Here is a 13,769-nt window from a genome sequence, read left to right as displayed (position 1 = left end):
GCTGAAACATCGGGTTGTTGTTAGCGCTAATGCGCGATGCATTCGTTGTTCCAAAACATCGGCAGCTCTCTGCCACTCGGGGGCGAAGGATTATCGGTGGGCGGGCAAGCTTTCTCGGATGGAACTGTTGAACACTTGCTGGGCCAGGAAGGTACCTCCATAAAACGTAGGGCGTTTCCAAATAATAGAATGGCCTTTGCTAGTTTGTCCGGGTCCGGTTGGCCACCGGATCTGGAGCCGATGGCCAGCTTTTCCATGAATTTTATAGCTGTTTTCGCCCTGCCGCTGGATTTATGATTGTGGGGGGGGGGGGAGATCCGAATGACACACCCTATTCTCGTAGGAAAGATTGAAGTTTGGCTGTTCCGATTGGGCTGTCATTTGTGATTGTGGGGGGAGGAAGATCCGAACGCCACGCCCCATTGTCGTAGGTAAGATTGGAGGTTGGCTGCTCCGAATGGGCTGTCATCGGAGTAAATCTTTACTGGGGAACCGGCCCTGGTATCCATGAAAAATAACCGGAAAGAGTTGTTGAGGCGTCGAGCGGTTGTGTTTTTGTCGGGGAATAAGGTGACGGCCAGCCAACCGCTGAACTTGTCGATACAACTAAATAATGGCGGCTGTCTACCTCGCTGAGAACCGCATGAAGAAATTCGAAATGCAATGTTACCGTTTTATGGGGTTACAGAGGTTCTCTCAGCAATGACGGGAGTCGGCTGACACATTCATCGCATGAAGCTGCGGCGTTCGAAATGTCTACGACCATATGGGGCCAGTAGGGCGATAGCCGAGCTAGTAGGTCTCCCTCATAACGTCAGCCTACACCTATCGATAAGGGAGTTGTCACCCCAACAGACCCTAAAAGCAAAAAGGGGGGAAATCTCGTTATCGCCAGCGCTAAGTGGCTTATAGGATGAAGGCCGGCATGACCAGAAAACGAAGAAATTTTGGGGAATTTTATCAAATTTTCAATCGTTAATATCTCGGCTTCTTTAAAGAGGTGGGCTATCCCATCATTTTGAAACAATCAGATGGTTTTTAGGTACAGCAGTTGACGAGAAAACTGCTGCACAAAAACCGAAAAAAAATCAAAATTTCTTCTACCCCCCCCCCCCCATACACAGTTTTTTTTAATATCTTCCAAACGAAAATAGGAGGCGATTGCGGTTTTCATCGACTTAGCGAAAAATTCTAAACAAAATCCATCTATTTGTTTATTTTTAATTACCCTTAGCGATGATTTCCGCAAAACCAGAAACTGAACCCCCCCCCCCCCCCCCAAAAAAAAAAAAAAACTCTTTGAGTGGCGGATCACTTGTTAAAAAAGGATCGGTATTATAGTAAACTAATGGGCGAAGCAAGGCATCGAATTAATAAACAAATGTAAGAAATTGTTAAAAAAGATTAGGTCCTACTGAGAATCGAACTCAGATTATCAGAGTCAAAGTCTGATGTGCTAACCATTACACCATAGAACCTTATCCCTTAAGAGCAACAAACTAAATCAAATCTTATTTTTCTAAAAATAGAGAAGGCTATATCATTTAACTAAAACCTTTCTCTTATTTGCATTAGCAAAAGCCAAAAGAAAAAATTCAAAATTAAAAGAAAAATTATTCACCCATTGATGTAATTACAACCAAAAAGTAGCAGACAAGCAAAAAGTCATGCGCAGTTTACGCGCATGCGCAGTTGCGCCGTGTCCCTTCATTCCTGCAGTCGCATTTTCCTTGTAGTATTACCGTACACCATCAACCAAAGCAAAACAAAACAAAATTTCTGCTATCGGCCGAAGTGATGCGCATCTGCGTAAACTGGGCACGACTTTTTCGTTTGTTACTACTTTTTGATCTATAAGGGAACTCGTTCGAATCGGGTTATTCTTATTCAATTGAATCTGAAAATTAGTTGAGTAGAAGAATGATGCAAAAAATAATAAATAAATCTTTTTGTTAATGGTTTTTATTTCTCGTATTTTTTACATAAATTAATAGCTTCTCATCAAGAGTTATCGTTAGCCGCAATAAAGTTGCATATGGCATGAAGAAGGTAGTACCGGAATTCTCTATCCTCTAAACCGAGACACCAACTATCATGCCACATGTTATAACTAGATGGCACTCCCTACCAAGCTTCTTATCCAAGGCTAATTCTTAAAAATCAATCAAAACATTCATCAGTTGATTGCAGTTGATTGGGTTTTAGGTTTTGAAACAATTATTGGTATTCGTTTTAAATTTTACAATGCAAACAAAAATAAAAAACGTTACACGGCAATTTTTTAAATATTATTGGAATTCCGTTTCTCGAATTCTCGTCCTCTAAAAATTAATCTACTTTTGTCTGCTTCTACGATTCTACGTTGAAAGTTGTAGTCAACAAACACTTAGCATAGCTACTCAGTCTCAGTCTGTTTTCAAAAACCTATCGAATTTCCCTGCGCACTGTCATACGTCCTTGGAATAAACTTTTCGTGAATCACTGAATTTCTGAAAATATTTAAAATTCTCTTACTTACTGATTCATGATATTCGTAAGTCATGTAATAATTTAATGTTTTTTTCAATTTTTTTGGCTACTGACTTGAGTCCTTCTTTTGACAGGATATGTTGAAGCCATATATACATGAATGAAATTTTCTCATATTTCTTGTTTTTTATAAAACTTCAATATTTCTCGACTTTAGTTATAAATTGATCATGGCTAGAGCAAACTATGGGGCACTTGCTGAGACTCCAGAAGTGGTATTTGGTGGTGGCCGCCCACGAAATCCAAGCTTGGGCAGATCTGAATTCAATCAGGTAATTACATACAATATTACATGAACGATAAATTTGCTTATGAGATGTTCTGTTTTGTTAAGCTAAGTGAAACCATATCAAGCAACTTATTCACCATCCAAGGAAGTGGTTCGAATTTAGAGAGGGCATTAAAGTCACTTGGTACTGAGAAAGATAACCAAGGTTTGCGTGATAGTGTGTATGTTAATGCAAAAAATATATATTAGATTTACTTGTATTAATTGGAGGCCAATATTACAGCCATGTTATTCAGATGAGTGCAAATCAAATAGTCACCCAAACAAGTCAAGAGTTAGTGACACTGGCTGCTACTGCCAGGCTAACAGGTGATAGAATGTCTCATCTTCAAGTGGATCGTCTAAAATTAGAGTTTGAAAAGTCACTACAGAGATACAGTGCTCTACAGAAGGTAAGATTTTTTTTTTATTATTTTGTGGTGTTCATTAGTATGTGGGTAATTGAAAATATGTAGGAAGTTGCCAACAAAATGAAATCGACAATTCCGTACAACCATTGGGAAGAGGAACCTACTTCAGACCGCCAAAATCTTTTGGAAAGGGTGGCAGAGGAAAAACATCAAAAGCTCAAAGAGCTTAAAGAAGTGGAATTTGAACAACAAATGTTAATAGAAAGAGAACAGCGCATTCAGCAAATCGAATCTGACATGATTGATGTGAATCAAATTATGAAAGAACTTAGTGCTATGGTCCATGAGCAGGGAGAAAACATAAGTATCAAGTGTTGTTTTTTTGTTACAGTAATAATTGTTTAAAACTACTATTGCCTTTTTTAGACTCGATCGAAAACAATATAGACCGTACCTATACACATGTGGAAGAAGGTCGCCAGCAGTTGGAAAAAGCTTCTTCGCATCAAGTAAAATATTAAAACTAGATGCTGGCTAATAAATTTACAACTATAGTCTTATTATTCAATCTCATAGAAAGCACATCGCAAGTGGCTCTGTTTCCTGACTGGTCTTGCTCTGACGATAGCCGGAATCGTCAGCTTAGTTATCTATCTAGAACTTCGTCCTTCCTAGTCCAGCCACAATGGCCACGTTAAAAACAAAATAACTAATTATTTAAGTGTCTCCAGTTAGCGCCTTATTTCTAACCACATAAAAATTGACGTGTTTATATTACAAAAAAATTTAAGTATCCAATCTTTTGAACTCAGTATATGCGTTTTCTATTCGATAGCTCGACTGTTTCATTTCTTTACTTACCCGTTCGGTGACATCCAACTCCACCGAACTGTGTAAGGCTAAATCGTAAATGCTGTTTAAAAATACATTGGAAATTGGGCTTCTACATATGCGTCTAGTACAAAGGCGACCTTTATTCATGTTCTTTTCGTTCACGCAGTTATTTTTTGAAGAGTAAATTCGAACGTGTTTTGGCAATAAGAATGCCCTATAATCCCGATCGGTGAAGGATGATGATGCATTCATCTGTCTTGATTATAACATGCGTCAAAAGTAAACTTTTTATTCAAAATTTCAGAATCGTTCGTTGGAAATCCTTATGGTAACGCACTGTGTGTTCAGGCACGACTGCATTCTGTTGCGATTGTACGTACCGCTATGAATTCTTCACTAGTTAAAGGAAGGCATCTTGTCTCAACGCTCTCGCGATTGAAAACGCAAGTCCCCTAGCAACCCTGTGGCAAGAAATAAAATTTATTGGCGTAATTTTTTAACATATGCAATGTTTATTTGTTTGTGAATAGGGAATATGTTTTGTTGCGTTACGTAAACTGGCTGCAAATTAAGAAAGGGAGGAGCTTACAGCAAAGAAACTATATGAACCAACGGTAGCCAACAATTCAATAGTTTCTTTGCTTCGTTGGTAGCTGGCTGTGACTTGTTGTCTCAGTTTCTTCATTTAAAAAACTTGCGCGTTTCTTAAACATGACGGGAAGCGAGAAGGACACTTTACCCTCACGTTGGGACCAAGTAAAGGGTCACTTGCGTGTCAATCGAGCGCTCTTACCCCTGAAGGCTGTGATGTTTCTTTTCTACGGAGGTTTGATTCATTGTTTTGTAGATACGAAATCATTCTGGTAACTATTCCTTTTATTTTCTTTAAACGTAGCATTTTCTGCTGTCCTTTTGCCGTACATAACTCTTCACATGCTCCAAATTGGAATTACCATTGAAGAAGTAGGGATCATTTACGCCGTTCTTCCGTTTGCTTCTTGCCTTGGCCCGCCCATTGCAGGTGAAATAAATATTTTGCATTTTTCGGCATTTTTTTACATCGATATTTAAAACTGAATTGTCCCCTTAAATCCTTATTGTGGTCGATGTCATCGCAACCACAAGCAAAGATCCAACTGCATTTTTTGCAAGTGGATGAGAGTTTGTCAGTTTGAGCAGTATTTTGACTCAAATTCTTTACATAGGCCTAGTCATTCTCTTGGTTCCAGTGCAGTATCACATTTCCAAGTATCTAATCTAGTCTTGAAAAAACAATCTGGAACTGGGAGTTTTTAACCATTTGAGTCAATAAATCCCTTGTTGGCACCTCCGCAGTATAACAGATGTCTTGGTACGCGCTTGTTCGCAACAACAACAACAAAAAACAACAACTAATTGTTTGTTTGGGAACGAGCGATTCATGAAGATGAGATAACGATAGATGAGATGTTTGGTTAATGTAGTTTGTAGATCTAATGCATCATATCTTTTACTCTAGGGACAAAAAGTCCACAGGATCGATTCCGGTTTCTTTGTATATTAGAGGTCAAATAACGGGAAGAGAGGAAGGCCGAGAAGCTCGATCGAAAATTAAGGGGAAATATAAAAACAACAAATTTTGAGAAAAAAAATCCCAATAACTCCCATTTGGCTAGTAAAGTAGTGCAGATTAGTTCTTGTGTAGGCCTATGCGTCGTATACATATTTTTTGTATGTTTTGTACCAAATTCCATCTGTGTTGAAAATTTAATATTTTTAAACGCCTTATTCATTTAACAGGAATGGTTGCTGATAAAATAGGCAACTACAAAGTAGTTCTAATGGGTAGCATATTTGCTACTGCCGGATTTCACACATTGTTGTTGACGATTGATGCCCATGGGATAAATCCTACTCAAGTAGTGACTAACAGCAATGAATCATCAACAAATGATTTGTCGGTAAAACTCATGTGCGATGATATTGGAAGAACTTTTCTGGAGTTACCAAACAATTGCGCGAATAATACGTGTCCGTATGATAATCTTTGGCTAAGAGGTCAACCAACCATTCGTTTGATGACTTCGGAGTGCATTCCATCCTGCGAAGAAAAAGCAAATAGCACGGATACGTGCTTCTTAACAAATGAAACTAGCGATTGCTACCATTCTTTAGATGAGGACGTGTTTTTAGAGCTCCAACTGGAAAATAACAGCATGTCTGCAGATTCCAGCTTCTGCTTGTTTCCAGTCAATCAGTTATTTTTATCGAATTCTTCTGAAGTTTCCTTGAGCTGTGACTGCCCTCTTCAGTGCTCGGCATTGATGATGCAACCGTTGCTTCCTGCGTGTTCCGCAAAGGACGATGATTCGTCACTATCGACAGCGGACAATTACGATTATGCCAAACACAATAAAGGATTCTGGCTTTATCTATTTCTCCGGATCATGGCAATGGCCACACTTGGAACGAGTTTTACCATGCTCGATGCAACCACAATCTGCTTAATCAAGAAATACAAAGGACAGTTGGGAAGGCAGAGACTTTTTGGAGTATTAGGATCTGCCGCTTTTGCCATGACTACAGGAATTCTTCTAGATTGGGCGGCTACTCTAAATAATGGTAAGTTTTTGTATCCCTCTTTATCCGCTTCTTCAGTTGTCTATGAGTTGGGAAATAATTGTCTGGTTGCTTTCAAAAGGAGCTACACAAAACTTATTTTTAATATGGGTTTAATTTTTTAATGATTATTAGGCCTACTCGCAATTTTTTTACAGGAATTTAATTAATTGCCATATTTTTTTTCTTATGACGGGTCAAAGGTCGGCACATATTAATTTGAATATCAGACACACGACAACTAAATTAAATTTTCTAACCGCAAAATATGTACCTTAATAGCCAACGAATTTACATTTAGTTCTTGTTTTAATTTAAAATTATTTACTTCCACAAAATTTACTTGTACCAATAATAATTTCTTATAATAAAATGTTAATGTAAATGTTCTTACTACACATTCGTAACCTACTGCACACAAAATAATACATTTTTCTAATATTGCGGTGACAACTGTCTTATAGGAATTCAAACCTCTCATAAATGCGCTTTTCCCTGTAGGTATCCGGGATTACGCCGTTGCTTTTTATTTTACCGATTTGCTACTTGTTTTGGTGATCGCATTCTTACTGTTCCTCGAAGTGTCGGTTGAGAAATCAGAAGGAAATTTTTTAAAGAACGTTTCAAAGGTGTTGAGATTGGTAAGAATAATATTGTGGAGTTAAGAACAAAATGAAAGATACTAATGTTTTGGTTTTAACACAGGTTCACATAGACATATTCATGGTGATGATGCTTCTCTTGGGAATTTATTGGGGTTTCTTAGAAGGTAATATTTGGTGCCAATATATTTGTTAATCAATCATTATATTCTTTTTTAATTATATTTTTTAGCATTTCTCTTTATTTTCCTCATTGAGGTAAATGTTGCAATAGGTTTGATATCACATAGTATTTGTTAGTCTTATGTGCACATGTTAATTGAGCATTTTTTTCCAATATAAAACAGTTGAATGCATCGAGTTACTTACTAGGTAAAAATAATTCTGAAACCATAATTGATCGCTTAATAAACGACAAATTGTATGACCTCTAGGATTCACGGTAACGTTGGGTGCTTTGGTGGGAGTACCCTTCCTTTACGTGTCGGATATTATTGTTAAGAAAGTTGGAAAATTGGTGATTTTGATAACCGCCTTCTTCATCTACAGCGTCCGTTTTATTGGATACTCCTTTATAACGTAAGTGTACTGTACATGACCCTCACCACAAAATTCTAAAGGCGATTTTGCAATGTGTAACTAACTCGACCTTGAAATGGGAATTTTCATAACTTGAAGACTTTTATTTTAGGGATCCTTGGATGAGTCTACCATTTGAAGCTTTGGAAGCGGTAATCCCGATCTCCACCAAATTATGTGTTCCTTTCACCTGAATCTGATGTCCTTTCATTTGAAACAAAAAAAAAAACAAAACAAAAACAGGTTACCATACATTTAATGGGAGTTTCTTGCTCTATGTATTGCGCTCAATACGCCCCACCCGGGCTTTTGGCTACTCTTCAAGGAATGGCTGGTTCATGCCATTACGCAATCGGTAAAGTCATTCGATACATTGTTTCCCCTTTGAAAGAGAAGCGTGAAAATCATTTGGGGAAAATAATAAAATTTTTTTTTTTCAGGCAGAGGAACGGGTAGTTTTATAGGTGGTATCCTTATCGCTTCATACGGAACTCGTGAGACTTTTCGCATGTTTGGAATAGCAGCTGGAATATGCGGAGTCCTTTATGTCATTTTTTATTACACGTATCTGCGAAAGAACGAACTGTCTAGAACGCGGAAGGTGCCAGGTATTAGTCCGAATTGCTTCTTTAATTTTGTTATGAGGGTTTTTAAATAGTTCAGTCATTTATTTTATTTTTAATTTTTAGCAACAGACATTGAAGAAAAAAACGCAGAAGTAATTTTTCACCAAGTGAAACAAACAGATGCTCAAGATGACGATAATGAAGATAGGATAAGCAGAATATATTAATGACCTTTTCTTCCGTAGATATCCCCATCATTACCAGACTATACATGAAATCGACAACAATCTTTAACGTACCTGCTGTCAAATAACATAATAACTAATCTCGAAATAAAGTGTATTAAACGAGTCAAATGAGATACTACGAATGCGTCGCATTGAATGGCTACAAAATGCTTTCGTTAAAGCTACAATGATTCTTGGCAAATTCGGGTCAAATGGTCGAGATTGCCTTGCAAGAGCAGATGATCACCATCATTTTGGAAACAAACATCCCAATCCTGAATGTGGTCTAGTCCATTTTCAGATTCAGTGTCATCTACACCAGCTGCAAATTCCCATGTCAGGTAAAAATAATAATTAACCAAAAGTCATTTATTTTTAAGGTGAATGTACTTGTTAATATTGTTACCTGCAAAAACAAAGCCTCTCTTTACTCTCGCTTCAGACGATGCGGATATCCTAACACAGGTAACACGGTTGGGGTATGTGTCGCGGAAGAATTTCAGATCTGTTTCTCTTCTTAAATCAGATACAATCCAAACAGGAAAATCACTGCCTATTATTAAAACATGACAATGTTCAACATTATAAATGTTTAGATATTTATGCACTTGTTTTTTAGTTTTAAACCTTTCAACATTTCAATTGCAGTTCTGCAGAAGAATCCAGAATCCTGTGCACGTTTCTCTTCTCCCCAAACTATCATTTCAGTTCTATATTTTTCTTTATACGCACCATCACTCATAAGCTTATCCATATCTAATCCTTTTGATTCAGACCAATATTTTTTAATAGGGGCAGATATTCTGATGATGATACTATTTGGTATTCCAGCTAAATGTTAAAACAAAGAATTTGTTTTGAAAATCTGTGATGATTATGTTTGAATAGAATGGTTACCGTGCAAAAGTTCAGCGATATAGTCCTTTCCGCTCTTGCGTTTCCCACTCAGACACAAGATTCTTCTAGGATTAATCGTCATTTTCTAGTTACAAGAGATTCCAAGTAATCCTCCACCATCACCGGGAAATCATCAGCATGAATGAAACCAGTTTCATGAAACGGTATAAAATTTTTGAATCGATGCCAAAGTTTTAAGCAAATTTTGGTGTAACACTTGTTGGATTTGACAGATTATTGAAAGTGTCTGCTTCAATATTATTATTAGTCGGTCAATTTTCATCCGTTAGATGTCACTTTTTCAGATCATCACTTATATTTCACAAAAAAAAAATATTATTCGAAAAGTTTTATTATTTCCCCGAACAGTGCAGTTTTTCCATCCCGTCTGAACCAATGGAATCAGAAGTTGATTCAAAATAGTTGCTCGTTTATTACTTCCGCTTTTGTAAGAGAATGACACAGATAGGTCGGTAGAGGTAGAGCCAGACTGTTCCAGAATGGTCGGAATTATAAGCTTTCAAAAGAAGAGAGAAAATGAAAGAGGAGGGATCTTGGATAGTCCCCTCTCTCCCCCACAGGTACGTTTTCACCCCGAGGCGTCGTATACTTGTGACGAGCTCCAGCCGGTAGCGAATATCCCAGGGTTGGCTCCGGAGCGGAAATTCAGTTGTCATTTTCACCTGCAACAGACGAGCAGCTTCTTTGTGTTTTCCCCTAAAACACAAGGGCAGACAAAAGAAAAAGCCAATTGACGTTCATTTGGAGGGCAAGCGCTTTTATACCTCGTTTGAATCGACAGTGTTTGTTTGTTTTGATCACCAACAGAACATTTATGTGTACATTGTGCGTCCCAACTTTGAAAAATAGTTTCGATCCCGTGGCATGGCGAACTGAAAAGAAACGAGACGATTTCGGTGTTGCTCCGCCTCAACAAACGATCGATGGATCCGACTTGTCATTGAAGAGAAACAGTCTCTTTTGTATTTGATCAATTGAAAGAAAGAATAAGCGTTCCAGAGTCTAAGTGGGACGGTGCTGCCGCTGGTCGCCACTGTCTGCCGATTTCACGAGATCATGAACTTGTACAAACGCGGTTTGATCTTTGCTACTTTTCTCGGCTGTTCCCTGTCGGCAGCTTTCCTGGCCGCCTCCATCAGTACTGATTCATGGGTGTACGCAGATGTCAAGCGTGTGACTAACCCGTACGAGTCTGACGGCCATGTGTTTTTCGGTCTCTTCAAAGGCAAAAGAGAACTCAACGTCGGTTACGGATGGAGAACTTATCCAGTATCAGGTACCGTACCAGTTGGCTATATACTCTATAGGTATACATCAAGCGACCTCAATCAAGCAGCAACTCGTTTTACCTTTTTAGTCAAACTCTTTTCAGTTTGGCAGTAGAGCGTAAAGACGTCAACAATTAGAAATAATGTCAACAGAGGATAGCCTTGGACTTTTTAGAAAATTATTGATGCAACTCATATAGCAGTTGGCTCATTTAAAATTTCAAACCCGCGGGTAAAATTGAGAAATAGAAACCTTGAAAATAACCAACAAGAACAGCGTACGAAAAAAGGACTCTCAACCGCGTTGTAAGGATTATTGTCGCTAATAAAAGTAAAATCATCATTTTCAATAATATCCAGGTGCAAAACCGCAGTGACCTTGTGTTGCTGTCTGTATAGTTCTTGGCTCTGTTTTCGCCGGCCCCGTGATTTCCGTTCCATAAATCTACTTTTTCCCCAAAAATATTTTCACTCGCGTGTTTTGTTTGCACCTAGGTGGAAGTGTGTGCAAGCGGGGGCTGTCAGTTATCCATCCAGCTATTTTTTTTTTTTTTTTTTTTTTTTGTAAAGAAGAAAAATATCTATTCATGTCAGAGTTATTTTCAGTACTGGAATTATTCATCTTCGCCAGAAGGGAACCCAGCAGCAACTGTTGTTTTTCTGTTTTGTCGGTTAAAAAATGAAAAAAAAGAAGGTGCATATTTATGCGTATGCACGGTTGGTAAGGCAAGAGGCCTTTGAATTCTCCACGGGGACATACTACCTACCTACTGCCTAACGGTACTTCTTCTGAAATGGAAGAGGAGTCAGAGAATGAGGTGAAAGGGAGGCTTGCTATATAAATTCAGGAAAAATATAGGAAGAGTTCAACCGCTTATATTCTCGAACACGGTCAGCTGAGAACGAGTCAGAAATTCCTTCCTGCTGCTGCTCGCAGTTGAAATCACCTTTGAGGCCATACAGCCATTTTTCTTCTCTTATCTCCAATTTGTTTTTCTTGCGGGGGAAGCGAATAAATATCAAACAGGGCGCTGCAGTGTGTTTGTTGTTACGCAGCCGACGTCAAACGGTGGGCGCCTTTCTGAACTCGTGACATTTATTCTGGTATTTCCAATTATTGTATCCCGAATCGAGTAACCATTGTTTATACTATATAGAAACTCTTATTGTGTTCGTTGCCTACGAGACGCACCAAATTGGAAACGAAAATGGCTGTAATTCGGCTTTTTTAAAGCGTCGGAAACCCCTATTTCATTTCAGTGAAATAAGGGACTTCTATTTCTAATGAAATGAAAACACGAATGCACGTAATCTTTGCACGAGATCCGATAGTCACTGAACGGTAAACTGATCGGATGGTACACAGACAAACGCCAACAACTGTATCTAAAGATATGTGAGAGTAAATTTGACGATTTGTTTTTCATTTTAAAAAAAAGGAGGACGTCGATTGACGTAAGACTTTCACAATTCAAGCCGGGAAAGTGCGTAGCATCTCCGTTTGATCAGATTATGTTTGCGCAAGCCTGCATGGACTACATATGTCAACCCAAATTATTTAATTGCTAATCAATTATGTAACATTTAATTCAAGCCAACAAGCGCGGAAAAAAACTTTTTTTGTTTGAAAATTTATTTCAAGTGCAATAAGATTTAATTTTTTAAAAAAGCTCGTTCAATGAACTATTTTTGTGGCCCTAAAATCGGAAATGAAAAGCGACACCAAATTTCTTGAATCATTAGCTACACTTTCCTTTAGTGAAATTATTTGCCTGGTGATGATTAACGACCTTAAAATGTTAATATTGTTCATTTCTTATTCATAAATTAAGTCATAGAAAACTTCAGTGGCGAGTCAGACTTTCTGAATTTTGGCCTATGGGTCACAACCGTGACGTGCGTCAGTGGGGCGATTGTGTTCGCCGTAATTGGAGCTCTGATGGCCATTGTGAATACGACGTTGACACCTGTTGAGACCATTGCCGGACGAACCGGACTCTTTCTTTGGAACAGTCTTTCAAGTAACAGTCCTATTATATACTTAACAGTCCTACAAGTTAACGACGCTTTAAAATGCGTCTTTAATTGTGGGGTATTCACCGCATTGTTGCTTTTGGTTGTCCATTTTTAGTCGTGTTTTCGGTGACCGCAATGGTAGCCTGGATCGTCCAGTTTCACCTTCGTCTCCGTTCCAACGTTCTGGTACAAGAAGACCGGGATAATCACTGGACTTCTGAAGGGAGAGCCTATCTCGGTTATTCGTTCTGGTGAGTTTATATAACTATTATATGTTTTATATTGCTATATTTTGCGCGAAATGGCGGCCATATGTACCATTTCGCAGAAGATGGTGACTATTAAAACTCGTCGCTAATTGTTGGCCGCGGCCTCCTCTTGTCTTTCCCGTTTTTCGTTCATTAGGTTCGTTATCGGGTCGGCTCTAAGTCACGTGGCCAATATCATCTTGCTGGTTCTTGTCAATGCGGATGAACGCCGGAAATATGTCAAACCTTTGCCAACGGAGAAAACGAACAGTGCCGTACTTCTTTACTAGTTTTTCTTTTTTTTCTTTTCTTAACTGGCGTGCCTCCCCTGGTGTTCCTTTGTTCTTGAATTACATCATGCAAAAGCATAACGAAAGCGTGATGTATGAGCAGGTATATGTTGGATCCAGGATTAGATCGGTATGACCTGTCATTCGTCAGCTCGTTCGTCAGTATTAATAATGATCTGCTTGAAATTATAGTGCCAGTGCCGTCGCAAGCACACAACTGCTTTTCCCCATTATTATATTTTACCCATTTACTTTTTTGATTTCGATATTTTTTTTGTCCCATAACTTTTGAAACTTTTCATTTTTATTTTTTTACGTGCCTATATTAATAATATGACGCATCCACAGATATTTCTGAAAATTTTGTTTTCTCCTTTGGAAATCCATGTCAGTGTCAGCGCCTAAACGTAATACAAAATACTGGATTGCTTCGTAAAACATTTGTTACAAACCAT

At 38.3% G+C, this 13,769-nt stretch overlaps 4 protein-coding genes and 1 non-coding gene across 8 annotated transcripts; 3 read left to right on the top strand and 2 right to left on the bottom strand.

Annotated features, from left to right (window-relative positions):
* Positions 1-1,406: 1,406 nt before the first annotated feature.
* Positions 1,407-1,478, bottom strand: Trnaq-uug. Its single transcript has one exon. It is a non-coding gene; the product is annotated as a tRNA-Gln (tRNA).
* A 675-nt stretch (positions 1,479-2,153) lies between these two features.
* LOC124203470 (syntaxin-12-like) lies at positions 2,154-4,114 on the top strand. Of its 4 annotated transcripts, none has more exons than XM_046600142.1 (7): positions 2,154-2,533; positions 2,687-2,801; positions 2,864-2,979; positions 3,042-3,210; positions 3,274-3,532; positions 3,595-3,677; positions 3,745-4,114. In XM_046600142.1, the coding sequence occupies exons 2-7, from the start codon at positions 2,700-2,702 to the stop codon at positions 3,841-3,843; spliced, it is 828 nt and encodes a 275-aa protein (XP_046456098.1). In that variant the 5' UTR covers positions 2,154-2,533; positions 2,687-2,699; the 3' UTR covers positions 3,844-4,114. The 4 variants fall into 4 exon arrangements, with proteins under 4 accessions (XP_046456098.1, XP_046456099.1, XP_046456097.1 ...); XM_046600143.1 differs by having other exon boundaries at positions 2,172-2,542; XM_046600141.1 differs by having other exon boundaries at positions 2,357-2,533; positions 2,604-2,801.
* Positions 4,115-4,329: 215 nt separating this feature from the next.
* On the top strand, positions 4,330-8,708 carry LOC124203467 (major facilitator superfamily domain-containing protein 6-A-like). The gene is made up of 12 exons (XM_046600138.1): positions 4,330-4,828; positions 4,898-5,023; positions 5,782-6,603; positions 7,102-7,241; positions 7,306-7,369; positions 7,435-7,460; positions 7,550-7,574; positions 7,637-7,781; positions 7,894-7,933; positions 8,025-8,136; positions 8,222-8,389; positions 8,471-8,708. The coding sequence occupies exons 1-12, from the start codon at positions 4,714-4,716 to the stop codon at positions 8,572-8,574; spliced, it is 1,887 nt and encodes a 628-aa protein (XP_046456094.1). The 5' UTR covers positions 4,330-4,713; the 3' UTR covers positions 8,575-8,708.
* Positions 8,670-9,968, bottom strand: LOC124203472 (phosphomevalonate kinase-like). Its single transcript, XM_046600147.1, has 4 exons — positions 9,472-9,968; positions 9,202-9,405; positions 8,981-9,127; positions 8,670-8,896 (listed from the first exon to the last, which is right to left on the bottom strand). Exons 1-4 carry the CDS (start codon positions 9,551-9,553, stop codon positions 8,757-8,759), a joined length of 573 nt encoding a protein of 190 aa, XP_046456103.1. The 5' UTR covers positions 9,554-9,968; the 3' UTR covers positions 8,670-8,756.
* Positions 9,969-10,030: 62 nt separating this feature from the next.
* Positions 10,031-13,752, top strand: LOC124203471 (clarin-2-like). The gene is made up of 4 exons (XM_046600146.1): positions 10,031-10,768; positions 12,593-12,781; positions 12,892-13,027; positions 13,182-13,752. Exons 1-4 carry the CDS (start codon positions 10,549-10,551, stop codon positions 13,312-13,314), a joined length of 678 nt encoding a protein of 225 aa, XP_046456102.1. The 5' UTR covers positions 10,031-10,548; the 3' UTR covers positions 13,315-13,752.
* The last annotated feature ends 17 nt before the right edge of the window (positions 13,753-13,769 follow it).

This window comes from Daphnia pulex, chromosome 10 (assembly GCF_021134715.1).
Source record: "Daphnia pulex isolate KAP4 chromosome 10, ASM2113471v1".
Taxonomy (NCBI): Eukaryota; Metazoa; Arthropoda; class Branchiopoda; order Diplostraca; family Daphniidae; genus Daphnia; species Daphnia pulex.
The sequence above is the reverse complement of the archived record's forward strand: the minus strand, read 5'-3'. Positions and strand labels throughout refer to the sequence as shown.